The sequence below is a fragment of the Telmatherina bonti genome (assembly GCF_933228915.1).
Source record: "Telmatherina bonti genome assembly, chromosome: 1".
In the NCBI taxonomy this organism is placed as follows: domain Eukaryota; kingdom Metazoa; phylum Chordata; class Actinopteri; order Atheriniformes; family Telmatherinidae; genus Telmatherina; species Telmatherina bonti.
Genome location: NC_136619.1, coordinates 1,884,595 through 1,911,440, shown reverse-complemented (window position 1 = coordinate 1,911,440; position 26,846 = coordinate 1,884,595). Strand labels below are relative to the sequence as shown.

General features: G+C 62.5%; 1 protein-coding gene across 2 annotated transcripts in view; it reads right to left on the bottom strand.

The window, feature by feature from the left end:
- Positions 1-9,887: 9,887 nt before the first annotated feature.
- Positions 9,888-26,846, bottom strand: part of mthfs (5,10-methenyltetrahydrofolate synthetase (5-formyltetrahydrofolate cyclo-ligase)) — a 34,136-nt gene continuing 17,177 nt past the window's right edge. Inside the window, exons 1-3 of one of the 2 annotated variants that reach the window (XM_079238755.1) lie at positions 12,410-12,453; positions 10,353-10,617; positions 9,888-10,209 (exon numbers count right to left, since the gene is read on the bottom strand). In XM_079238755.1, the coding sequence (XP_079094881.1) occupies positions 9,962-10,209; positions 10,353-10,563 (459 nt within the window). In that variant the 5' untranslated portion in view covers positions 10,564-10,617; positions 12,410-12,453 and the 3' untranslated portion in view covers positions 9,888-9,961. Of the gene's footprint in view, positions 10,210-10,352; positions 10,618-12,409; positions 12,454-26,846 lie in introns of those variants that run through there. The other variant, XM_079238754.1, reaches the window with a different exon arrangement.

The window sequence follows — 26,846 nt, the reverse complement described above, 5'->3', positions numbered from 1 at the left end:
GCGGTGAGTCCCTGCAGTGAGTCGTTGCGGTGAGTCCCTGCAGTGAGTCGTTGCGGCGAGTCGTTGCAGCGAGCCGTTGCGAGTCGTTGCAGCGAGCCGTTGCAGCGAGTCGGAGTGAGTTGTTGCAGCGAGTCGGAGTGAGTCGGAGTGAGTCGTTGCAGTGAATCGTTGCAGTGAGTCGCTGCAGTGAGTCGTTGCGGCGAATCGCTGCAGTGAGTCGTTGCGGCGAATCGCTGCAGTGAGTCGTTGCGGTGAGTCCCTGCAGTGAGTCGTTGCGGTGAGTCCCTGCAGTGAGTCCCTGCAGTGAGTCCCTGCAGTGAGTTGTTGCGGTGAGTCCCTGCAGTGAGTCGTTGCAGTGAGTTGTTGCGGTGAGTCGTTGCGGTGAGTCGTTGCAGTGAGTCGTTGCAGTGAATCGCTGCAGTTAGTCGTTGCGGTGAGTCACTGCAGTGAGTTGTTGCAGTGAATCGCTGCAGTGAGTCGTTGCAGTGAGTCGTTGCGGTGAATCGCTGCAGTGAGTCGTTGCGGTGAATCGCTGCAGTGAGTCGTTGCGGTGAATCGCTGCAGTGAGTCGTTGCGGTGAATCGCTGCAGTGAGTCATTGCGGTGAGTCTCTGTAGTGAGTCGTTGCGGCGAGTCCCTGCAGGGAGTCGTTGCGGTGAGTCCCTGCAGTGAGTCGTTGCGGTGAATCGCTGCAGTGAGTCGTGGCGGTGAGTCACTGCAGGGAGTCGTTGCGGTGAGTCCCTGCAGTGAGTCGTTGCGGCGAGTCGTTGCAGTGAGTCGTTGCGGTGAGTCCCTGCAGTGAGTCGTTGCGGTGAGTCCCTGCAGTGAGTCGTTGCAGCGAGTCGTTGCAGCGAGGCGTTGCAGCGAGGCGTTGCAGCGAGCCGTTGCAGCGAGCCGTTGCAGCGAGTCGGAGTGAGTCGTTGCGGTGAGTCGGAGTGAGTCGTTGCGGTGAGTCACTGCAGTGAATCGTTGCAGTGAGTCGTTGGAGTGAGTCGTTGCGGTGAGTCACTGCAGGGAGTCGTTGCGGTGAGTCCCTGCAGTGAGTCGTTGCGGTGAGTCCCTGCAGTGAGTTGTTGCGGCGAGTCGTTGCAGCGAGCCGTTGCAGCGAGTCGTTGCAGCGAGTCGTTGCAGTGAGTCGTTGCGGAGAGTCGGAGTGAGTCGTTGTGGTGAGTCGTTGCAGTGAATCGTTGCAGTGAGTCGCTGCAGTGAGTCGTTGCGGTGAATCGCTGCAGTGAGTCATTGCGGTGAGTCCCTGCGGTGAGTCGTTGCGGTGAGTCGTTGCGGTGAGTCGCTGCAGTGAGTCCCTGCAGTAAGTCGTTGCAGTGAGTCGTTGCGGAGAGTCGGAGTGAGTCGTTGCGGTGAGTCGGAGTGAGTCGTTGCGGCGAGTCCCTGCAAGGAGTCGTTGCGGCGAGTCCCTGCAGCGAGTCGTTGCGGCGAGTCGTTGCAGCGAGTCGTTGCGGCGAGTCGTTGCAGCGAGTCGTTGCAGCGAGCCGTTGCAGCGAGTCGTTGCAGCGAGTCGTTCCAGTGAGTCGTTGCAGCGAGTCGTTCCAGTGAGTCGTTGCGGTGAATCGCTGCAGTGAGTCGTGGCGGTGAGTCCCTGCAGTGAGTCGTTGCGGTGAGTCCCTGCAGTGAGTCGTTGCGGCGAGTCGTTGCAGTGAGTCGTTGCGGCGAGTCCCTGCAGTGAGTCGTTGCGGTGAGTCCCTGCAGTGAGTCGTTGCGGCGAGTCGTTGCAGCGAGCCGTTGCGAGTCGTTGCAGCGAGCCGTTGCAGCGAGTCGGAGTGAGTCGTTGCAGTGAATCGTTGCAGTGAGTCGTTGCGGTGAGTCACTGCAGGGAGTCGTTGCGGTGAGTCCCTGCAGTGAGTCGTTGCGGAGAGTCCCTGCAGTGAGTCGTTGCGGCGAGTCGTTGCAGCGAGTCGTTGCAGCAAGCCGTTGCAGCGAGTCGTTGCAGCGAGTCGTTGCAGCGAGCCGTTGCAGCGAGTCGTTGCAGTGAGTCGTTGCGGAGAGTCGGAGTGAGTCGTTGCGGTGAGTCGGAGTGAGTCGTTGTGGTGAGTCGTTGCAGTGAATCGTTGCAGTGAGTCGCTGCAGTGAGTCGTTGCAGTGAATCGCTGCAGTGAGTCATTGCGGTGAGTCCCTGCAGTGAGTCGTTGCAGTGAGTCGTTGAGGTGAGTCGTTGCGGTGAGTCGTTGCGGTGAGTCGTTGCGGTGAGTCGCTGCAGTGAGTCCCTGCAGTGAATCGTTGCAGTGAGTCGCTGCAGTGAGTCGTTGCAGTGAATCGCTGCAGTGAGTCATTGCGGTGAGTCCCTGCAGTGAGTCGTTGCGGTGAGTCGTTGCGATGAGTCGTTGCGGTGAGTCCCTGCAGTGAGTCCCTGCAGTGAGTCGTTGCGGCGAGTCGTTGCGGTGAGTCCCTGCAGTGAGTCCCTGCAGTGAGTCCCTGCAGTGAGTCGTTGCGGCGAGTCGTTGCGGTGAGTCGTTGCAGTGAGTCGTTGCGGCGAGTCGCTGCAGTGAGTTGTTGCGGCGAGTCCCTGCAGTGAGTCGTTGCAGCGAGTCGTTGCAGTGAGTCGTTGCGGAGAGTCGGAGTGAGTCGTTGCGGTGAGTCGGAGTGAGTCGTTGTGGTGAGTCGTTGCGGTGAGTCGTTGCGGTGAGTCGTTGCAGTGAGTCGTTGCGGAGAGTCGGAGTGAGTCGTTGCGGTGAGTCGGAGTGAGTCGTTGTGGTGAGTCGTTGCAGTGAATCGTTGCAGTGAGTCGCTGCAGTGAGTCGTTGCGGTGAGTCCCTGCAGTGAGTCGTTGCAGTGAGTTGTTGCGGTGAGTCGTTGCGGTGAGTCGTTGCAGTGAGTCGTTGCAGTGAATCGCTGCAGTTAGTCGTTGCGGTGAGTCACTGCAGTGAGTCGTTGCAGTGAATCGCTGCAGTGAGTCGTTGCGGTGAATCGCTGCAGTGAGTCGTTGCGGTGAATCGCTGCAGTGAGTCGTTGCGGTGAATCGCTGCAGTGAGTCGTTGCGGTGAATCGCTGCAGTGAGTCATTGCGGTGAGTCTCTGTAGTGAGTCGTTGCGGCGAGTCCCTGCAGGGAGTCGTTGCGGTGAGTCCCTGCAGTGAGTCGTTGCGGCGAGTCGTTGCAGCGAGCCGTTGCAGCGAGTCGTTGCAGCGAGTCGTTCCAGTGAGTCGTTGCGGTGAATCGCTGCAGTGAGTCGTGGCGGTGAGTCACTGCAGGGAGTCGTTGCGGTGAGTCCCTGCAGTGAGTCGTTGCGGCGAGTCGTTGCAGTGAGTCGTTGCAGTGAGTCGTTGCGGTGAGTCCCTGCAGTGAGTCGTTGCGGCGAGTCGTTGCAGCGAGCCGTTGCAGCGAGGCGTTGCAGCGAGCCGTTGCAGCGAGTCGTTGCAGCGAGCCGTTGCAGCGAGTCGTTGCAGCGAGCCGTTGCAGCGAGTCGGAGTGGGTCGTTGCGGTGAGTCGGAGTGAGTCGTTGCGGTGAGTCACTGCAGTGAATCGTTGCAGTGAGTCGTTGGAGTGAGTCGTTGCGGTGAGTCACTGCAGGGAGTCGTTGCGGTGAGTCCCTGCAGTGAGTCGTTGCGGTGAGTCCCTGCAGTGAGTTGTTGCGGCGAGTCGTTGCAGCGAGCCGTTGCAGCGAGTCGTTGCAGCGAGCCGTTGCAGCGAGTCGTTGCAGCGAGCCGTTGCAGCGAGGCGTTGCAGCGAGTCGTTGCAGCGAGCCGTTGCAGCGAGCCGTTGCAGCGAGTCGTTGCAGCGAGCCGTTGCAGCGAGTCGTTGCAGCGAGCCGTTGCAGCGAGCCGTTGCAGCGAGTCGTTGCAGCGAGCCGTTGCAGCGAGCCGTTGCAGCGAGTCGTTGCAGCGAGCCGTTGCAGCGAGTCGTTGCAGCGAGCCGTTGCAGCGAGTCATTGCAGCGAGCCGTTGCAGCGAGTCGGAGTGAGTCGTTGCGGTGAGTCGGAGTGAGTCGTTGCGGTGAGTCACTGCAGTGAATCGTTGCAGTGAGTCGTTGGAGTGAGTCGTTGCGGTGAGTCACTGCAGGGAGTCGTTGCGGTGAGTCCCTGCAGTGAGTCGTTGCGGTGAGTCCCTGCAGTGAGTTGTTGCGGCGAGTCGTTGCAGCGAGCCGTTGCAGCGAGTCGTTGCAGCGAGCCGTTGCAGCGAGTCGTTGCAGTGAGTCGTTGCGGAGAGTCGGAGTGAGTCGTTGCGGTGAGTCGGAGTGAGTCGTTGCGGCGAGTCCCTGCAAGGAGTCGTTGCGGCGAGTCCCTGCAGCGAGTCGTTGCGGCGAGTCGTTGCAGCGAGTCGTTGCGGCGAGTCATTGCAGCGAGTCGTTGCAGCGAGCCGTTGCAGCGAGTCGTTGCAGCGAGTCGTTCCAGTGAGTCGTTGCAGCGAGTCGTTCCAGTGAGTCGTTGCGGTGAATCGCTGCAGTGAGTCGTGGCGGTGAGTCCCTGCAGTGAGTCGTTGCGGTGAGTCCCTGCAGTGAGTCGTTGCGGCGAGTCGTTGCAGTGAGTCGTTGCGGCGAGTCCCTGCAGTGAGTCGTTGCGGTGAGTCCCTGCAGTGAGTCGTTGCGGCGAGTCGTTGCAGCGAGTCGTTGCAGCGAGCCGTTGCAGCGAGTCGTTGCAGCGAGTCGTTGCAGCGAGCCGTTGCAGCGAGTCGTTGCAGTGAGTCGTTGCGGAGAGTCGGAGTGAGTCGTTGCGGTGAGTCGGAGTGAGTCGTTGTGGTGAGTCGTTGCAGTGAATCGTTGCAGTGAGTCGCTGCAGTGAGTCGTTGCGGTGAGTCCCTGCAGTGAGTCCCTGCAGTGAGTCCCTGCAGTGAGTCGTTGCGGCGAGTCGTTGCGGTGAGTCGTTGCAGTGAGTCGTTGCGGCGAGTCGCTGCAGTGAGTCCCTGCAGTGAGTCGTTGCGGCGAGTCGTTGCGGTGAGTCCCTGCAGTGAGTCCCTGCAGTGAGTCCCTGCAGTGAGTCGTTGCGGCGAGTCGTTGCGGTGAGTCGTTGCAGTGAGTCGTTGCGGCGAGTCGCTGCAGTGAGTTGTTGCGGCGAGTCCCTGCAGTGAGTCGTTGCAGCGAGTCGTTGCAGTGAGTCGTTGCGGAGAGTCGGAGTGAGTCGTTGCGGTGAGTCGGAGTGAGTCGTTGTGGTGAGTCGTTGCGGTGAGTCGTTGCGGTGAGTCGTTGCAGTGAGTCGTTGCGGAGAGTCGGAGTGAGTCGTTGCGGTGAGTCGGAGTGAGTCGTTGTGGTGAGTCGTTGCAGTGAATCGTTGCAGTGAGTCGCTGCAGTGAGTCGTTGCGGTGAGTCCCTGCAGTGAGTCGTTGCAGTGAGTCGTTGCAGTGAGTTGTTGCGGTGAGTCGTTGCGGTGAGTCGTTGCAGTGAGTCGTTGCAGTGAATCGCTGCAGTTAGTCGTTGCGGTGAGTCACTGCAGTGAGTCGTTGCAGTCAATCGCTGCAGTGAGTCGCTGCAGTGAGTCGTTGCGGTGAATCGCTGCAGTGAGTCGTTGCGGTGAATCGCTGCAGTGAGTCGTTGCGGTGAATCGCTGCAGTGAGTCATTGCGGTGAGTCTCTGTAGTGAGTCGTTGCGGCGAGTCCCTGCAGGGAGTCGTTGCGGTGAGTCCCTGCAGTGAGTCGTTGCGGCGAGTCGTTGCAGCGAGCCGTTGCAGCGAGTCGTTGCAGCGAGCCGTTGCAGCGAGTCGTTGCAGCGAGCCGTTGCAGCGAGTCGGAGTGAGTCGTTGCGGTGAGTCGGAGTGAGTCGTTGCGGTGAGTCACTGCAGTGAATCGTTGCAGTGAGTCGTTGGAGTGAGTCGTTACGGTGAGTCACTGCAGGGAGTCGTTGCGGTGAGTCCCTGCAGTGAGTCGTTGCGGTGAGTCCCTGCAGTGAGTTGTTGCGGCGAGTCGTTGCAGCGAGCCGTTGCAGCGAGTCGTTGCAGCGAGCCGTTGCAGCGAGTCGTTGCAGTGAGTCGTTGCGGAGAGTCGGAGTGAGTCGTTGCGGTGAGTCGGAGTGAGTCGTTGCGGCGAGTCCCTGCAAGGAGTCGTTGCGGCGAGTCCCTGCAGCGAGTCGTTGCGGCGAGTCGTTGCAGCGAGTCGTTGCGGCGAGTCGTTGCAGCGAGTCGTTGCAGCGAGTCGGAGTGAGTCGTTGCGGTGAGTCGGAGTGAGTCGTTGCAGTGAATCGTTGCAGTGAGTCGTTGGAGTGAGTCGTTGCGGTGAGTCCCTGCAGGGAGTCGTTGCGGTGAGTCCCTGCAGTGAGTCGTTGCGGCGAGTCATTCCAGTGAGTCGTTGCGGTGAGTCACTGCAGGGAGTCGTTGCGGTGAGTCCCTGCAGTGAGTCGTTGCGGTGAGTCCCTGCAGTGAGTCGTTGCGGCGAGTCGTTGCAGCGAGCTGTTGCAGCGAGTCGTTGCAGTGAGTCGTTGCAGTGAGTCGTTGCGGAGAGTCGGAGTGAGTCGTTGTGGTGACTCGTTGCAGTGAGTCGCTGCAGTGAGTCGTTGCAGTGAATCGCTGCGGTGAGTCATTGCGGTGAGTCCCTGCAGTGAGTCGTTGCGGTGAGTCGTTGCAGTGAGTCGCTGCAGTGAGTCCCTGCAGTGAATCGTTGCAGTGAGTCGCTGCAGTGAGTCGTTGCAGTGAATCGCTGCAGTGAGTCATTGCGGTGAGTCCCTGCAGTGAGTCGTTGCGGTGAGTCGTTGCGATGAGTCGTTGCGGTGAGTCCCTGCAGTGAGTCCCTGCAGTGAGTCGTTGCAGCGAGTCGTTGCGGTGAGTCGCTGCAGTGAGTCGCTGCAGTGAGTCGCTGCAGTGAGTCGCTGCAGTGAGTCGTTGCGGCGAGTCGCTGCAGTGAGTTGTTGCGGCGAGTCCCTGCAGTGAGTCGTTGCAGTGAGTCGTTGCAGTGAGTTGTTGCGGTGAATCGCTGCAGTGAGTCGTTGCGGTGAATCGCTGCAGTGAGTCGTTGCGGTGACTCTCTGTAGTGAGTCGTTGCGGCGAGTCCCTGCAAGGAGTCGTTGCGGCGAGTCCCTGCAGCGAGTCGTTGCGGCGAGTCGTTGCAGCGAGCCGTTGCAGCGAGTCGTTGCAGCGAGCCGTTGCAGCGAGTCGTTGCAGCGAGTCGTTCCAGTGAGTCGTTGCGGTGAATCGCTGCAGTGAGTCGTGGCGGTGAGTCACTGCAGGGAGTCGTTGCGGTGAGTCCCTGCAGTGAGTCGTTGTGGCGAGTCGTTGCAGTGAGTCGTTGCGGTGAGTCCCTGCAGTGAGTCGTTGCGGTGAGTCCCTGCAGTGAGTCGTTGAGGCGAGTCGTTGCAGCGAGCCGTTGCGAGTCGTTGCAGCGAGCCGTTGCAGCGAGTCGGAGTGAGTCGTTGCAGCGAGTCGGAGTGAGTCGTTGCGGTGAGTCGGAGTGAGTCGTTGCAGTGAATCGTTGCAGTGAGTCGCTGCAGTGAGTCGTTGCGGCGAATCGCTGCAGTGAGTCGTTGCGGCGAATCGCTGCAGTGAGTCGTTGCGGCGAATCGCTGCGGTGAGTCGTTGCAGTGAGTCGTTGCGGTGAGTCCCTGCAGTGAGTTGTTGCGGTGAGTCGTTGCGGTGAGTCCCTGCAGTGAGTCCCTGCAGTGAGTTGTTGCGGTGAGTCCCTGCAGTGAGTCGTTGCAGTGAGTTGTTGCGGTGAGTCGTTGCGGTGAGTCGTTGCAGTGAGTCGTTGCAGTGAATCGCTGCAGTTAGTCGTTGCGGTGAGTCACTGCAGTGAGTTGTTGCAGTGAATCGCTGCAGTGAGTCGTTGCAGTGAGTCGTTGCGGTGAATCGCTGCAGTGAGTCGTTGCGGTGAATCGCTGCAGTGAGTCGTTGCGGTGAATCGCTGCAGTGAGTCGTTGCGGTGAATCGCTGCAGTGAGTCATTGCGGTGAGTCTCTGTAGCGAGTCGTTGCGGCGAGTCCCTGCAGGGAGTCGTTGCGGTGAGTCCCTGCAGTGAGTCGTTGCGGCGAGTCGTTGCAGCGAGCCGTTGCAGCGAGTCGTTGCAGCGAGTCGTTCCAGTGAGTCGTTGCGGTGAATCGCTGCAGTGAGTCGTGGCGGTGAGTCACTGCAGGGAGTCGTTGCGGTGAGTCCCTGCAGTGAGTCGTTGCGGCGAGTCGTTGCAGTGAGTCGTTGCGGTGAGTCCCTGCAGTGAGTCGTTGCGGTGAGTCCCTGCAGTGAGTCGTTGCAGCGAGTCGTTGCAGCGAGCCGTTGCAGCGAGTCGTTGCAGCGAGCCGTTGCAGCGAGTCGGAGTGAGTCGTTGCGGTGAGTCGGAGTGAGTCGTTGCGGTGAGTCACTGCAGTGAATCGTTGCAGTGAGTCGTTGGAGTGAGTCGTTGCGGTGAGTCACTGCAGGGAGTCGTTGCGGTGAGTCCCTGCAGTGAGTCGTTGCGGTGAGTCCCTGCAGTGAGTTGTTGCGGCGAGTCGTTGCAGCGAGCCGTTGCAGCGAGTCGTTGCAGCGAGCCGTTGCAGCGAGTCGTTGCAGTGAGTCGTTGCGGAGAGTCGGAGTGAGTCGTTGCGGTGAGTCGGAGTGAGTCGTTGCGGCGAGTCCCTGCAAGGAGTCGTTGCGGCGAGTCCCTGCAGCGAGTCGTTGCGGCGAGTCGTTGCAGCGAGTCGTTGCAGTGAGTCGTTGCGGAGAGTCGGAGTGAGTCGTTGCGGTGAGTCGGAGTGAGTCGTTGTGGTGAGTCGTTGCAGTGAATCGTTGCAGTGAGTCGCTGCAGTGAGTCGTTGCAGTGAATCGCTGCAGTGAGTCGCTGCAGTGAGTCGTTGCAGTGAATCGCTGCAGTGAGTCGTTGCGGTGAGTCCCTGCAGTGAGTCCCTGCAGTGAGTCGCTGCAGTGAGTCGCTGCAGTGAGTCGTTGCGGCGAGTCGCTGCAGTGAGTTGTTGCGGCGAGTCCCTGCAGTGAGTCGTTGCAGTGAGTTGTTGCGGTGAGTCGTTGCGGTGAGTCGTTGCAGTGAGTGGTTGCGGTGAATCGCTGCAGTGAGTCGTTGCGGTGAATCGCTGCAGTGAGTCGTTGCGGTGACTCTCTGTAGTGAGTCGTTGCGGCGAGTCCCTGCAAGGAGTCGTTGCGGCGAGTCCCTGCAGCGAGTCGTTGCGGCGAGTCGTTGCAGCGAGCCGTTGCAGCGAGTCGTTGCAGCGAGCCGTTGCAGCGAGTCGTTCCAGTGAGTCGTTGCGGTGAATCGCTGCAGTGAGTCGTGGCGGTGAGTCACTGCAGGGAGTCGTTGCGGTGAGTCCCTGCAGTGAGTCGTTGCGGTGAGTCCCTGCAGTGAGTCGTTGCGGCGAGTCCCTGCAGTGAGTCGTTGCGGTGAGTCCCTGCAGTGAGTCGTTGCGGCGAGTCGTTGCAGCGAGCCGTTGCGAGTCGTTGCAGCGAGCCGTTGCAGCGAGTCGGAGTGAGTCGTTGCGGTGAGTCGGAGTGAGTCGTTGCAGTGAATCGTTGCAGTGAGTCGTTGGAGTGAGTCGTTGCGGTGAGTCCCTGCAGGGAGTCGTTGCGGTGAGTCCCTGCAGTGAGTCGTTGCAGTGAGTCGTTGGAGTGAGTCGTTGCGGTGAGTCCCTGCAGGGAGTCGTTGCGGTGAGTCCCTGCAGTGAGTCGTTGCAGTGAGTCGTTGGAGTGAGTCGTTGCGGTGAGTCCCTGCAGTGAGTCGTTGCGGTGAGTCCCTGCAGTGAGTCGTTGCGGTGAGTCACTGCAGGGAGTCGTTGCGGTGAGTCCCTGCAGTGAGTCGTTGCGGTGAGTCCCTGCAGTGAGTCGTTGCAGTGAGTCGCTGCAGTGAGTCGTTGCAGCAAGTCGCTGCAGTGACTCGTTGCAGGGAGTTGTTGCAGCCGGGCCCATGTTGGCAGGCGGCGCCGCCTTTAGCATCACTCTGACGATGTAAATGTCTGAATCAACACACATGACTGAACCAGAGTCATGAATAACTTTAATTGATAAAATATCATCAACATTCTGCAGGATTTGCTGCGAACTGGTCCCGGGTAGGAAATCACTGTGACGCTACAGACCAGCGACTCCATGCATGAGCTAAAGAGCAGCCGCAACTAGGATGTTACTCGCTGTCAGTAGCTTGTGCCTGGCGTTCCTCACAGAGGACCTCATCCACCAGCATGTCGCGGGCGTCCACAGGGATTTCTTCGCAGATCTGCTCTCTGAAGGCCAAGGCGATGGTGTAAGGCTTCCCTCCATCCTGTCTGCTGCAGCGCTCCAGGTACGTATCATAGAATCCCTTCCCTCGTCCCAGACGTCTCCCAGACTGGTCAAAGCCCAGACCCGGCACCAAGATCAGGTCCAAGCCCCCTGGAGGTCAGAGTGTCATTCAGTTATTACCGTCTATAACCTCCACTTAATCTGCAATTAATTAATTAATCAACACAGATTAAATCAGCATCAGACAGCTGATGCTAGCGGCTCAGTCCAGGATGTGCGTAACGCCTACTGACCTGAGGACAGAGCTTCCTCTCGGCTGTGGTCATCCTCAGCAGGCTGCCGTATGTTCCAGGACGTCAGAGGCAGCGTCTCCATGTCCTGCAGGCTGCTGAGCTTCAACATGTCCATGTGGGAGCTGCTGCGCTCGTATCTGGGGATGAAGCAGCTTTTCCCACATCTGAACACATCTTTGATGATCTCCTGAGTGCAGACCTCATCGTCCATGCTGAGAAAGACCGCAATGCGCTCGGATGACACATACCTGGGGTTCCTGAACAGCTGGAAGAAGTCAGAGAAAGCGATGAGTGCTGTCGGTGGGTTTACAGGAAATACAGAAATCTGACTCGAACCCTACAGAGCAGAGGAGGACAGAAGGAAGTGGAAGTGTGGAATGTGGAAATGAGGAAGTGTATAAAACTGCAGTTCCCCCTTCATCCACTAGGGGCTGCAAAACAGAACAAATCCCCATAGACTCCCATGTTAAAAAGACCAACTTCACAGCAGGAATAAACATGTTTAGAGCAGAAATAAACACGTTTAGAGCAGAAATAAACACGTTTAGAGCAGAAATAAACATGTTTAGAGCAGAAATAAACACGTTTAGAGCAGAAATAAACACGTTTAGAGCAGAAATAAACATGTTTAGAGCAGAAATAAACACGTTTAGAGCAGAAATAAACATGTTTAGAGCAGAAATAAACACGTTTACAGCAGAAATAAACATGTTTACAGCAGAAATAAACATGTTTACAGCAGGAATAAACACGTTTAGAGCAGAAATAAACACGTTTACAGCAGAAATAAACATGTTTACAGCAGAAATAAACATGTTTACAGCAGGAATAAACACGTTTAGAGCAGAAATGAACACGTTTAGAGCAGGAATAAACATGTTTACAGCAGAAATAAACATGTTTACAGCAGGAATAAACATGTTTAGAGCAGAAATAAACACGTTTAGAGCAGAAATAAACATGTTTACAGCAGGAATAAACACGTTTACAGCAGGAATAAACACGTTTACAGCAGAAATAAACACGTTCACAGCTGTAATAAACACGTTTACAGCAGGAATAAACACGTTTACAGCAGAAATAAACATGTTTACAGCCTGGTACAAAAATCCATGTTAGGTTTAATACGTCAGCTTTACCTTCATGACAACTGTGGGGGGAGTGAATTTTTTTCGAACTCGCCGTTTAAAGTAATTTAATCTCGAAGTTCGGCATATTTAGGGGCGTGTCCTTTTGATTGACAGGTACCCAATCTCCTGCTTCAAGTCAGAAGAACGTAGAACAACCGCGGTTTTTAGCCGGTTAACAACGTGACTTAGCTTTAGCTCGCTTACCTCCGTTAGCTGGTTAGCTCCTGTTATCTCCGGGTTAGCTCGGTTAGCTCTTAGCTACAGAAAGCTCAGAGTTCGCTCGATGTCAATCATCCACCATGACGCTCACAGCCCCCTTCTCAGCTCCACCTCTTTGCCCATATTTGTATTTTCCAGGCGAGACGACACGCATGTCTCTGCCAAGATGGCGATGGTAGGAACCGCCCACCGAGCTTCAATTCAGCTCTTCAGAAACCTACGGGTGACGTCACGGTGGCTCCTTCCATCTCTTTATATACAGTCTATGCCTGCTACGTTGCCAAATCAGTAACATTCAGCATTTTAGCAAGGAATGGTTATCCTAAATATTACACGGAGTAATGGCTTCTCAGCCCCGTGTCTGGGTTCAATCCTCCAGGAGCTGCGAGCTGATCGCTCTGATTGGTTGACGCCCCGCGTCGAGCGGCCAAAGTTCAGCTTTGCCCATCTCTGGCTTTTGACGCGCGGAATGCCAACGCTGAAAACGCGCCGCGAGAAACCTCGATGCCCCCTTGCCACGCCTCCACACAGACTTTACATGGAAACCTGCCGCTCTTGACGCTCAAAGCGCGTTTAGTCTGAACACACCGTTATTTCTTTCAGGCGGCGCTGACCTCTCCGACAGTACGTGCCCGACAATCCTGCCAAGTACGGCAGAAAGAGAGAAGAAAGCTACATGTTTGTAACGGTAAAATAAATAAGCCTGACCTTGAAGAATTACATCTGCAGAAAACACAGTTAGTCTGTCCATCATCTGGAGGACATGTTGAAACTGAGAACATCCGAGGAAACGGGGTTAAAAGTGTTTCTGAAGAGAGAAAACATAAATAGTTCTTAAATACGGTGTTCTAGTTAAAAGATTGTATTAAATGTCTCTTTTCTAAACGTTGGCATAATCTGAAAAAAAATGTTGTTGGCTGAACCAGATTTTCTTCATGCGAGTAGATTTACAGCGTGGGTCACATGACCCGAAACGTACCGTCATTATTTCCAACATAATACAAAAGTTAAAGCATTTCCATCTTTAAGTTTGATTAACTGATCAGTCCTTTACCAAGAACACACCATCCCGCTGCTGGGCGTCCCACCACCTGGACTGGGGGTGTGCTGGGCGTCCCAGTACCTGGAATGGGGGTGTGCTGGGCGTCCCAGTACCTGGACTGGGGGTGTGCTGGGCGTCCCAGTACCTGGAATGGGGGTGTGCTGGGCGTCCCAGTACCTGGAATGGGGGTGTGCTGGGCGTCCCAGTACCTGGACAGGGGGTGTGCTGGGCGTCCCACCACCTGGAATGGGGGTGTGCTGGGCGTCCCAGTACCTGGAATGGGGGTGTGCTGGGCGTCCCAGTACCTGGACTGGGGGTGTGCTGGGCGTCCCAGTACCTGGAATGGGGGTGTGCTGGGCGTCCCACCACCTGGACTGGGGGTGTGCTGGGCGTCCCAGTACCTGGAATGGGGGTGTGCTGGGCGTCCCAGTACCAGGACTGGGGGTGTGCTGGGCGTCCCAGTACCTGGACTGGGGGTGTGCTGGGCGTCCCACCACCTGGAATGGGGGTGTGCTGGGCGTCCCAGTACCTGGACTGGGGGTGTGCTGGGCGTCCCACCACCTGGACTGGGGGTGTGCTGGGCGTCCCAGTACCTGGAATGGGGGTGTGCTGGGCGTCCCAGTACCTGGACAGGGGGTGTGCTGGGCGTCCCACCACCTGGAATGGGGGTGTGCTGGGCGTCCCACCACCTGGACTGGGGGTGTGCTGGGCGTCCCAATACCTGGAATGGGGGTGTGCTGGGCGTCCCACCACCTGGACTGGGGGTGTGCTGGGCGTCCCAGTACCTGGACTGGGGGTGTGCTGGGCGTCCCAGTACCTGGACTGGGGGTGTGCTGGGCGTCCCAGTACCTGGACTGGGACTGTGCTGGGCGTCCCACCACCTGGACTGGGGGTGTGCTGGGCGTCCCAGTACCTGGACAGGGGGTGTGCTGGGCGTCCCAGTACCTGGACTGGGGGTGTGCTGGGCGTCCCAGTACCTGGAATGGGGGTGTGCTGGGCGTCCCAGTACCTGGACTGGGGGTGTGCTGGGCGTCCCACCACCTGGAATGGGGGTGTGCTGGGCGTCCCACCACCTGGACTGGGACTGTGCTGGGCGTCCCACCACCTGGACTGGGACTGTGCTGGGCGTCCCAGTACCTGGACTGGGGGTGTGCTGGGCGTCCCAGTACCTGGAATGGGGGTGTGCTGGGCGTCCCAGTACCTGGAATGGGGGTGTGCTGGGCGTCCCAGTACCTGGAATGGGGGTGTGCTGGGCGTCCCACCACCTGGAATGGGGGTGTGCTGGGCGTCCCACGACCTGGAATGGGGGTGTGCTGGGCGTCCCAGTACCTGGAATGGGGGTGTGCTGGGCGTCCCAGTACCTGGACTGGGGGTGTGCTGGGCGTCCCAGTACCTGGAATGGGGGTGTGCTGGGCGTCCCAGTACCTGGACTGGGGGTGTGCTGGGCGTCCCACCACCTGGAATGGGGGTGTGCTGGGCGTCCCACCACCTGGACTGGGACTGTGCTGGGCGTCCCACCACCTGGACTGGGGGTGTGCTGGGCGTCCCAGTACCTGGAATGGGGGTGTGCTGGGCGTCCCAGTACCTGGAATGGGGGTGTGCTGGGCGTCCCAGTACCTGGAATGGGACTGTGCTGGGCGTCCCACCACCTGGAATGGGGGTGTGCTGGGCGTCCCACGACCTGGAATGGGGGTGTGCTGGGCGTCCCAGTACCTGGAATGGGGGTGTGCTGGGCGTCCCAGTACCTGGAATGGGGGTGTGCTGGGCGTCCCACCACCTGGACTGGGGGTGTGCTGGGCGTCCCAGTACCTGGACTGGGGGTGTGCTGGGCGTCCCAGTACCTGGAATGGGGGTGTGCTGGGCGTCCCAGTACCTGGAATGGGGGTGTGCTGGGCGTCCCAGTACCTGGACTGGGGGTGTGCTGGGCGTCCCACCACCTGGACTGGGGGTGTGCTGGGCGTCCCAGTACCTGGACTGGGGGTGTGCTGGGCGTCCCACCACCGGGAATGGGGGTGTGCTGGGCGTCCCACCACCTGGAATGAGGGTGTGCTGGGCGTCCCACCACCTGGACTGGGGGTGTGCTGGGCGTCCCACCACCTGGACTGGGGGTGTGCTGGGCGTCCCAGTACCTGGACAGGGGGTGTGCTGGGCGTCCCAGTACCTGGAATGGGGGTGTGCTGGGCGTCCCAGTACCTGGACTGGGGGTGTGCTGGGCGTCCCAGTACCTGGACTGGGACTGTGCTGGGCGTCCCACCACCTGGACTGGGGGTGTGCTGGGCGTCCCAGTACCTGGACAGGGGGTGTGCTGGGCGTCCCAGTACCTGGACTGGGGGTGTGCTGGGCGTCCCAGTACCTGGAATGGGGGTGTGCTGGGCGTCCCAGTACCTGGACTGGGGGTGTGCTGGGCGTCCCACCACCTGGAATGGGGGTGTGCTGGGCGTCCCACCACCTGGACTGGGACTGTGCTGGGCGTCCCACCACCTGGACTGGGACTGTGCTGGGCGTCCCAGTACCTGGACTGGGGGTGTGCTGGGCGTCCCAGTACCTGGAATGGGGGTGTGCTGGGCGTCCCAGTACCTGGAATGGGGGTGTGCTGGGCGTCCCAGTACCTGGAATGGGGGTGTGCTGGGCGTCCCACCACCTGGAATGGGGGTGTGCTGGGCGTCCCACGACCTGGAATGGGGGTGTGCTGGGCGTCCCAGTACCTGGAATGGGGGTGTGCTGGGCGTCCCAGTACCTGGACTGGGGGTGTGCTGGGCGTCCCAGTACCTGGAATGGGGGTGTGCTGGGCGTCCCAGTACCTGGACTGGGGGTGTGCTGGGCGTCCCACCACCTGGAATGGGGGTGTGCTGGGCGTCCCACCACCTGGACTGGGACTGTGCTGGGCGTCCCAGTACCTGGACTGGGACTGTGCTGGGCGTCCCACCACCTGGACTGGGGGTGTGCTGGGCGTCCCAGTACCTGGAATGGGGGTGTGCTGGGCGTCCCAGTACCTGGAATGGGGGTGTGCTGGGCGTCCCAGTACCTGGAATGGGACTGTGCTGGGCGTCCCACCACCTGGAATGGGGGTGTGCTGGGCGTCCCACGACCTGGAATGGGGGTGTGCTGGGCGTCCCAGTACCTGGAATGGGGGTGTGCTGGGCGTCCCAGTACCTGGAATGGGGGTGTGCTGGGCGTCCCACCACCTGGACTGGGGGTGTGCTGGGCGTCCCAGTACCTGGACTGGGGGTGTGCTGGGCGTCCCAGTACCTGGAATGGGGGTGTGCTGGGCGTCCCAGTACCTGGAATGGGGGTGTGCTGGGCGTCCCAGTACCTGGACTGGGGGTGTGCTGGGCGTCCCACCACCTGGACTGGGGGTGTGCTGGGCGTCCCAGTACCTGGACTGGGGGTGTGCTGGGCGTCCCACCACCGGGAATGGGGGTGTGCTGGGCGTCCCACCACCTGGAATGAGGGTGTGCTGGGCGTCCCACCACCTGGACTGGGGGTGTGCTGGGCGTCCCACCACCTGGACTGGGGGTGTGCTGGGCGTCCCAGTACCTGGACAGGGGGTGTGCTGGGCGTCCCAGTACCTGGAATGGGGGTGTGCTGGGCGTCCCAGTACCTGGACTGGGGGTGTGCTGGGCGTCCCAGTACCTGGACTGGGACTGTGCTGGGCGTCCCACCACCTGGACTGGGGGTGTGCTGGGCGTCCCAGTACCTGGACAGGGGGTGTGCTGGGCGTCCCAGTACCTGGACTGGGGGTGTGCTGGGCGTCCCAGTACCTGGAATGGGGGTGTGCTGGGCGTCCCAGTACCTGGACTGGGGGTGTGCTGGGCGTCCCACCACCTGGAATGGGGGTGTGCTGGGCGTCCCACCACCTGGACTGGGACTGTGCTGGGCGTCCCACCACCTGGACTGGGACTGTGCTGGGCGTCCCAGTACCTGGACTGGGGGTGTGCTGGGCGTCCCAGTACCTGGAATGGGGGTGTGCTGGGCGTCCCAGTACCTGGAATGGGGGTGTGCTGGGCGTCCCAGTACCTGGAATGGGGGTGTGCTGGGCGTCCCACCACCTGGAATGGGGGTGTGCTGGGCGTCCCACGACCTGGAATGGGGGTGTGCTGGGCGTCCCAGTACCTGGAATGGGGGTGTGCTGGGCGTCCCAGTACCTGGACTGGGGGTGTGCTGGGCGTCCCAGTACCTGGAATGGGGGTGTGCTGGGCGTCCCAGTACCTGGACTGGGGGTGTGCTGGGCGTCCCACCACCTGGAATGGGGGTGTGCTGGGCGTCCCACCACCTGGACTGGGACTGTGCTGGGCGTCCCAGTACCTGGACTGGGACTGTGCTGGGCGTCCCACCACCTGGACTGGGGGTGTGCTGGGCGTCCCAGTACCTGGAATGGGGGTGTGCTGGGCGTCCCAGTACCTGGAATGGGGGTGTGCTGGGCGTCCCAGTACCTGGAATGGGACTGTGCTGGGCGTCCCACCACCTGGAATGGGGGTGTGCTGGGCGTCCCACGACCTGGAATGGGGGTGTGCTGGGCGTCCCAGTACCTGGAATGGGGGTGTGCTGGGCGTCCCAGTACCTGGAATGGGGGTGTGCTGGGCGTCCCACCACCTGGACTGGGGGTGTGCTGGGCGTCCCAGTACCTGGACTGGGGGTGTGCTGGGCGTCCCAGTACCTGGAATGGGGGTGTGCTGGGCGTCCCAGTACCTGGAATGGGGGTGTGCTGGGCGTCCCAGTACCTGGACTGGGGGTGTGCTGGGCGTCCCACCACCTGGACTGGGGGTGTGCTGGGCGTCCCAGTACCTGGACTGGGGGTGTGCTGGGCGTCCCACCACCGGGAATGGGGGTGTGCTGGGCGTCCCACCACCTGGAATGAGGGTGTGCTGGGCGTCCCACCACCTGGACTGGGGGTGTGCTGGGCGTCCCACCACCTGGAATGAGGGTGTGCTGGGCGTCCCACCACCTGGACTGGGGGTGTGCTGGGCGTCCCACCACCTGGACTGGGGGTGTGCTGGGCGTCCCAGTACCTGGACAGGGGGTGTGCTGGGCGTCCCAGTACCTGGAATGGGGGTGTGCTGGGCGTCGCAGTACCTGGACTGGGGGTGTGCTGGGCGTCCCACCACCTGGACTGGGGGTGTGCTGGGCGTCCCACCACCTGGACTGGGGGTGTGCTGGGCGTCCCACCATCTGGACTGGGGGTGTGCTGGGCGTCCCAGTACCTGGAATGGGGGTGTGCTGGGCGTCCCAGTACCTGGAATGGGGGTGTGCTGGGCGTCCCAGTACCTGGAATGGGACTGTGCTGGGCGTCCCACCACCTGGAATGGGGGTGTGCTGGGCGTCCCACGACCTGGAATGGGGGTGTGCTGGGCGTCCCAGTACCTGGAATGGGGGTGTGCTGGGCGTCCCAGTACCTGGAATGGGGGTGTGCTGGGCGTCCCACCACCTGGACTGGGGGTGTGCTGGGCGTCCCAGTACCTGGACTGGGGGTGTGCTGGGCGTCCCAGTACCTGGAATGGGGGTGTGCTGGGCGTCCCAGTACCTGGAATGGGGGTGTGCTGGGCGTCCCAGTACCTGGACTGGGGGTGTGCTGGGCGTCCCACCACCTGGAATGGGGGTGTGCTGGGCGTCCCACCACCTGGAATGAGGGTGTGCTGGGCGTCCCACCACCTGGACTGGGGGTGTGCTGGGCGTCCCACCACCTGGAATGAGGGTGTGCTGGGCGTCCCACCACCTGGACTGGGGGTGTGCTGGGCGTCCCACCACCTGGACTGGGGGTGTGCTGGGCGTCCCAGTACCTGGAATGGGGGTGTGCTGGGCGTCCCAGTACCTGGAATGGGGGTGTGCTGGGCGTCCCACCACCTGGACTGGGGGTGTGCTGGGCGTCCCAGTACCTGGAATGGGGGTGTGCTGGGCGTCCCAGTACCTGGACTGGGACTGTGCTGGGCGTCCCACCACCTGGAATGGGGGTGTGCTGGGCGTCCCAGTACCCGGACTGGGGGTGTGCTGGGCGTCCCAGTACCTGGAATGGGGGTGTGCTGGGCGTCCCAGTACCTGGACTGGGACTGTGCTGGGCGTCCCACCACCTGGAATGGGGGTGTGCTGGGCGTCCCAGTACCTGGAATGGGGGTGTGCTGGGCGTCCCACCACCTGGACTGGGGGTGTGCTGGGCGTCCCAGTACCTGGAATGGGGGTGTGCTGGGCGTCCCAGTACCTGGAATGGGGGTGTGCTGGGCGTCCCAGTACCTGGACTGGGACTGTGCTGGGCGTCCCAGTACCTGGAATGGGGGTGTGCTGGGCGTCCCAGTGCCTGGAATGGGGGTGTGCTGGGCGTCCCAGTGCCTGGACTGGGGGTGTGCTGGGCGTCCCAGTGCCTGGAATGGGGGTGTGCTGGGCGTCCCAGTACCTGGAATGGGGGTGTGCTGGGCGTCCCAGTACCTGGAATGGGACTGTGCTGGGCGTCCCAGTACCTGGACTGGGGGTGTGCTGGGCGTCCCAGTACCTGGACTGGGACTGTGCTGGGCGTCCCACCACCTGGACTGGGGGTGTGCTGGGCGTCCCAGTACCTGGAATGGCGCTGTGCTGGGCGTCCCACCACCTGGAATGGGGGTGTGCTGGGCGTCCCACCACCTGGAATGGGGGTGTGCTGGGCGTCGCACCACCTGGAATGGGGGTGTGCTGGGCGTCCCAGTACCTGGAATGGGACTGTGCTGGGCGTCCCACCACCTGGAATGGGGGTGTGCTGGGCGTCCCAGTACCTGGAATGGGGGTGTGCTGGGCGTCCCAGTACCTGGACTGGGGGTGTGCTGGGCGTCCCAGTACCTGGACTGGGGGTGTGCTGGGCGTCCCACCACCTGGAATGGGGGTGTGCTGGGCATCCCACCACCTGGAATGAGGGTGTGCTGGGCGTCCCACCACCTGGAATGAGGGTGTGCTGGGCGTCCCACCACCTGGACTGGGACTGTGCTGGGCGTCCCACCACCTGGACTGGGGGTGTGCTGGGCGTCCCAGTACCTGGACAGGGGGTGTGCTGGGCGTCCCAGTGCCTGGAATGGGGGTGTGCTGGGCGTCCCAGTACCTGGACTGGAGGTGTGCTGGGCGTCCCAGTACCTGGAATGGGGGTGTGCTGGGCGTCCCAGTACCTGGACTGGGGGTGTGCTGGGCGTCCCAGTACCTGGACTGGGGGTGTGCTGGGCGTCCCACCACCTGGAATGGGGGTGTGCTGGGCGTCCCACCACCTGGACTGGGGGTGTGCTGGGCGTTCCAGTACCTGGACTGGGGGTGTGCTGGGCGTCCCAGTACCTGGACTGGGGGTGTGCTGGGCGTCCCACCACCTGGAATGGGGGTGTGCTGGGCATCCCACCACCTGGAATGGGGGTGTGCTGGGCGTCCCAGTACCTGGACTGGAGGTGTGCTGGGCGTCCCAGTACCTGGAATGGGGGTGTGCTGGGCGTCCCAGTACCTGGACTGGGGGTGTGCTGGGCGTCCCAGTACCTGGACTGGGGGTGTGCTGGGCGTCCCACCACCTGGAATGGGGGTGTGCTGGGCGTCCCACCACCTGGACTGGGGGTGTGCTGGGCGTCCCAGTACCTGGACTGGGGGTGTGCTGGGCGTTCCAGTACCTGGACTGGGGGTGTGCTGGGCGTCCCAGTACCTGGACTGGGGGTGTGCTGGGCGTCCCAGTACCTGGACTGGGACTGTGCTGGGCGTCCCACCACCTGGACTGGGGGTGTGCTGGCTGGAATGGGGGTGTGCTGGGCGTCCCAGTACCTGGACTGGGACTGTGCTGGGCGTCCCACCACCTGGACTGGGGGTGTGCTGGGCGTCCCAGTACCTGGACTGGGGGTGTGCTGGGCGTCCCAGTACCTGGAATGGGACTGGAATGGGTGTGCTGGGCGTCCCACCACCTGGACTGGGGGTGTGCTGGGCGTCCCAGTACCTGGACTGGGACTGTGCTGGGCGTCCCAGTACCTGGACTGGGGGTGTGCTGGGCGTCCCACCACCTGGAATGGGGGTGTGCTGGGCGTCCCAGTACCTGGAATGGGGGTGTGCTGGGCGTCCCACCACCTGGACTGGGGGTGTGCTGGGCGTCCCAGTACCTGGAATGGGGGTGTGCTGGGCGTCCCAGTACCTGGAATGGGGGTGTGCTGGGCGTCCCAGTACCTGGAATGGGGGTGTGCTGGGGGTCCCAGTACCTGGAATGGGGGTGTGCTGGGCGTCCCAGTACCTGGACTGGGGGTGTGCTGGGCGTCCCACCACCTGGAATGGGGGTGTGCTGCGCGTCCCAGTACCTGGACTGGGACTGTGCTGGGCGTCCCACCACCTGGACTGGGGGTGTGCTGGGCGTCCCACCACCTGGAATGGGGGTGTGCTGGGCGTCCCAGTACCTGGAATGGGACTGTGCTGGGCGTCCCACCACCTGGAATGGGGGTGTGCTGGGCGTCCCACCACCTGGACAGGGGGTGTGCTGGGCGTCCCAGTACCTGGACTGGGGGTGTGCTGGGCGTCCCACCACCTGGAATGGGGGTGTGCTGGGCGTCCCACCACCTGGAATGGGGGTGTGCTGGGCGTCCCAGTACCTGGACTGGGACTGTGCTGGGCGTCCCACAACCTGGAATGGGGGTGTGCTGGGCGTCCCAGTACCTGGAATGGGGGTGTGCTGGGCGTCACAGTACCTGGAATGGGGGTGTGCTGGGCGTCACAGTACCTGGAATGGGGGTGTGCTGGGCGTCCCACCACCTGGACTGGGGGTGTGCTGGGCGTCCCACCACCTGGAATGGGGGTGTGCTGGGCGTCCCACCACCTGGAATGGGGGTGTGCTGCGCGTCCCAGTACCTGGAATGGGGGTGTGCTGGGCGTCCCAGTACCTGGAATGGGGGTGTGCTGGGCGTCCCACCACCTGGAATGGGGGTGTGCTGGGCGTTGCACCACCTGGAATGGGGGTGTGCTGGGCGTCCCAGTACCTGGAATGGGGGTGTGCTGGGCGTCAAAGTACCTGGAATGGGGGTGTGCTGGGCGTCCCAGTACCTGGAATGGGGGTGTGCTGGGCGTCCCAGTACCTGGAATGGGGGTGTGCTGGGCGTCCCAGTACCTGGAATGGGGGTGTGCTGGGCGTCCCACCACCTGGAATGGGGGTGTGCTGGGCGTTGCACCACCTGGAATGGGGGTGTGCTGGGCGTCCCAGTACCTGGAATGGGGGTGTGCTGGGCGTCCCAGTACCTGGAATGGGGGTGTGCTGGGCGTCCCAGTACCTGGAATGGGGGTGTGCTGGGCGTCCCAGTACCTGGAATGGGGGTGTGCTGGGCGTCCCACCACCTGGACTGGGGGTGTGCTGGGCGTCCCAGTACCTGGACAGGGGGTGTGCTGGGCGTCCCAGTACCTGGAATGGGGGTGTGCTGGGCGTCGTAGTACCTGGAATTGGGGTGTGCTGGGCGTCCCAGTACCTGGACTGGGACTGTGCTGGGCGTCCCACCACCTGGAATGGGGGTGTGCTGGGCGTCCCAGTACCTGGACTGGGGGTGTGCTGGGCGTCCCACCACCTGGACTGGGGGTGTGCTGGGCGTCCCAGTACCTGGACTGGGGGTGTGCTGGGCGTCCCAGTACCTGGAATGGGGGTGTGCTGGGCGTCCCAGTACCTGGAATGGGGGTGTGCTGGGCGTCCCACCACCTGGAATGGGGGTGTGCTGGGCGTTGCACCACCTGGAATGGGGGTGTGCTGGGCGTCCCAGTACCTGGAATGGGGGTGTGCTGGGCGTCCCAGTACCTGGAATGGGGGTGTGCTGGGCGTCCCAGTACCTGGAATGGGGGTGTGCTGGGCGTCCCACCACCTGGACTGGGGGTGTGCTGGGCGTCCCAGTACCTGGACAGGGGGTGTGCTGGGCGTCCCAGTACCTGGAATGGGGGTGTGCTGGGCGTCGTAGTACCTGGAATTGGGGTGTGCTGGGCGTCCCAGTACCTGGACTGGGACTGTGCTGGGCGTCCCACCACCTGGAATGGGGGTGTGCTGGGCGTCCCAGTACCTGGACTGGGGGTGTGCTGGGCGTCCCACCACCTGGACTGGGGGTGTGCTGGGCGTCCCAGTACCTGGACTGGGGGTGTGCTGGGCGTCCCAGTACCTGGACTGGGGGTGTGCTGGGCGTCCCACCACCTGGAATGGGGGTGTGCTGGGCGTCCCACAACCTGGACTGTGGGTGTGCTGGGCGTCCCAGTACCTGGACTGGGACTGTGCTGGGCGTCCCACCACCTGGAATGGGGGTGTGCCGGGCGTCCCACCACCTGGACTGGGGGTCTGCTGGGCGTCCCAGTACCTGGACTGGGGGTGTGCTGGGCGTCCCAGTACCTGGAATGGGACTGTGCTGGGCGTCCCACCACCTGGACAGGGGGTGTGCTGGGCGTCCCAGTACCTGGACTGGGGGTGTGCTGGGCGTCCCACCACCTGGAATGGGGGTGTGCTGGGCGTCCCAGTACCTGGACTGGGGGTGTGCTGGGCGTCCCAGTACCTGGAATGGGGGTGTGCTGGGCGTCCCACCACCTGGAATGGGGGTGTGCTGGGCGTCCCAGTACCTGGACTGGGACTGTGCTGGGGGTCCCACCACCTGGAATGGGGGTGTGCTGGGCGTCCCAGTACCTGGAATGGGGGTGTGCTGGGCGTCACAGTACCTGGAATGGGGGTGTGCTGGGCGTCACAGTACCTGGAATGGGGGTGTGCTGGGCGTCCCACCACCTGGACTGGGGGTGTGCTGGGCGTCCCACCACCTGGACTGGGGGTGTGCTGGGCGTCCCACCACCTGGAATGGGGGTGTGCTGGGCGTCCCACCACCTGGAATGGGGGTGTACTGCGCGTCCCAGTACCTGGAATGGGGGTGTGCTGGGCGTCCCAGTACCTGGAATGGGGGTGTGCTGGGCGTCCCACCACCTGGACTGGGGGTGTGCTGGGCGTCCCAGTACCTGGAATGGGACTGTGCTGGGCGTCCCACCACCTGGAATGGGGGTGTGCTGGGCGTCCCAGCACCTGGAATGGGGGTGTGCTGGGCGTCCCAGTACCTGGAATGGGGGTGTGCTGGGCGTCCCAGTACCTGGAATGGGGGTGTGCTGGGCGTCCCAGTACCTGAAATGGGGGTGTGCTGGGCGTCCCAGTACCTGGAAAGGGGGTGTGCTGGGCGTCCCAGTACCTGGAAAGGGGGTGTGCTGGGCGTCCCAGTACCTGAAATGGGGGTGTGCTGGGCGTCCCAGTACCTGGACTGGGGGTGTGCTGGGCGTCCCAGTACCTGGAATGGGGGTGTGCTGGGCGTCCCACCACCTGGAATGGGGGTGTGCTGGGCGTCCCAGTACCTGGACTGGGGGTGTGCTGGGCGTCCCACCACCTGGACTGGGGGTGTGCTGGGCGTCCCACCACCTGGACTGGGGGTGTGTTGGGCGTCCCAGTACCTGGACTGGGGGTGTGCTGGGCGTCCCACCACCTGGAATGGGGGTGTGCTGGGCGTCCCACAACCTGGACTGTGGGTGTGCTGGGCGTCCCAGTAACTGGACTGGGACTGTGCTGGGCGTCCCACCACCTGGAATGGGGGTGTGCTGGGCGTCCCACCACCTGGACTGGGGGTCTGCTGGGCGTCCCAGTACCTGGACTGGGGGTGTGCTGGGCGTCCCAGTACCTGGAATGGGACTGTGCTGGGCGTCCCACCACCTGGACAGGGGGTGTGCTGGGCGTCCCAGTACCTGGACTGGGGGTGTGCTGGGCGTCCCACCACCTGGAATGGGGGTGTGCTGGGCGTCCCAGTACCTGGACTGGGGGTGTGCTGGGCGTCCCAGTACCTGGAATGGGGGTGTGCTGGGCGTCACAGTACCTGGAATGGGGGTGTGCTGGGCGTCACAGTACCTGGAATGGGGGTGTGCTGGGCGTCCCAGTACCTGGAATGGGGGTGTGCTGGGCGTCCCAGTACCTGGAATGGGGGTGTGCTGGGCGTCCCAGTACCTGGACTGGGGGTGTGCTGGGCGTCCCAGTACCTGGACTGGGGGTGTGCTGGGCGTCCCACCACCTGGACTGGGGGTGTGCTGGGCGTCCCAGTACCTGGACTGGGGGTGTGCTGGGCGTCCCAGTACCTGGAATGGGACTGTGCTGGGCGTCCCAGTACCTGGACTGGGGGTGTGCTGGGCGTCCCAGTACCTGGACTGGGGGTGTGCTGGGCGTCCCAGTACCTGGAATGGCGCTGTGCTGGGCGTCCCACCACCTGGAATGGGGGTGTGCTGGGCGTCCCAGTACCTGGAATGGGGGTGTGCTGGGCGTCCCAGTACCTGGACTGGGACTGTGCTGGGCGTCCCACCACCTGGACTGGGGGTGTGCTGGGCGTCCCAGTACCTGGAATGGCGCTGTGCTGGGCGTCCCACCACCTGGAATGGGGGTGTGCTGGGCGTCCCAGTACCTGGACTGGGACTGTGCTGGGCGTCCCACCACCTGGACTGGGGGTGTGCTGGGCGTCCCAGTACCTGGAATGGGACTGTGCTGGGCGTCCCACCACCTGGAATGGGGGTGTGCTGGGCGTCCCAGTACCTGGAATGGGGGTGTGCTGGGCGTCCCAGTACCTGGACTGGGGGTGTGCTGGGCGTCCCACCACCTGGAATGGGGGTGTGCTGCGCGTCCCAGTACCTGGACTGGGGGTGTGCTGGGCGTCCCAGTACCTGGACTGGGGGTGTGCTGGGCGTCCCACCACCTGGAATGGGGGTGTGCTGGGCATCCCACCACCTGGAATGAGGGTGTGCTGGGCATCCCACCACCTGGAATGAGGGTGTGCTGGGCGTCCCACCACCTGGAATGAGGGTGTGCTGGGCGTCCCACCACCTGGACTGGGACTGTGCTGGGCGTCCCACCACCTGGACTGGGGGTGTGCTGGGCGTCCCAGTACCTGGACAGGGGGTGTGCTGGGCGTCCCAGTGCCTGGAATGGGGGTGTGCTGGGCGTGCCAGTACCTGGACTGGAGGTGTGCTGGGCGTCCCAGTACCTGGAATGGGGGTGTGCTGGGCGTCCCAGTACCTGGACTGGGGGTGTGCTGGGCGTCCCAGTACCTGGACTGGGGGTGTGCTGGGCGTCCCACCACCTGGAATGGGGGTGTGCTGGGCGTCCCACCACCTGGACTGGGGGTGTGCTGGGCGTCCCAGTACCTGGACTGGGGGTGTGCTGGGCGTCCCAGTACCTGGACTGGGGGTGTGCTGGGCGTCCCACCACCTGGAATGGGGGTGTGCTGGGCATCCCACCACCTGGAATGGGGGTGTGCTGGGCGTCCCAGTACCTGGACTGGAGGTGTGCTGGGCGTCCCAGTACCTGGAATGGGGGTGTGCTGGGCGTCCCAGTACCTGGACTGGGGGTGTGCTGGGCGTCCCAGTACCTGGACTGGGGGTGTGCTGGGCGTCCCACCACCTGGAATGGGGGTGTGCTGGGCGTCCCACCACCTGGACTGGGGGTGTGCTGGGCGTCCCAGTACCTGGACTGGGGGTGTGCTGGGCGTTCCAGTACCTGGACTGGGGGTGTGCTGGGCGTCCCAGTACCTGGACTGGGGGTGTGCTGGGCGTCCCAGTACCTGGACTGGGACTGTGCTGGGCGTCCCACCACCTGGACTGGGGGTGTGCTGGCTGGAATGGGGGTGTGCTGGGCGTCCCAGTACCTGGACTGGGACTGTGCTGGGCGTCCCACCACCTGGACTGGGGGTGTGCTGGGCGTCCCAGTACCTGGACTGGGGGTGTGCTGGGCGTCCCAGTACCTGGAATGGGACTGGAATGGGTGTGCTGGGCGTCCCACCACCTGGACTGGGGGTGTGCTGGGCGTCCCAGTACCTGGACTGGGGGTGTGCTGGGCGTCCCAGTACCTGGAATGGGACTGGAATGGGTGTGCTGGGCGTCCCACCACCTGGACTGGGGGTGTGCTGGGCGTCCCAGTACCTGGACTGGGACTGTGCTGGGCGTCCCAGTACCTGGACTGGGACTGTGCTGGGCGTCCCAGTACCTGGACTGGGGGTGTGCTGGGCGTCCCACCACCTGGAATGGGGGTGTGCTGGGCGTCCCAGTACCTGGAATGGGGGTGTGCTGGGCGTCCCACCACCTGGACTGGGGGTGTGCTGGGCGTCCCAGTACCTG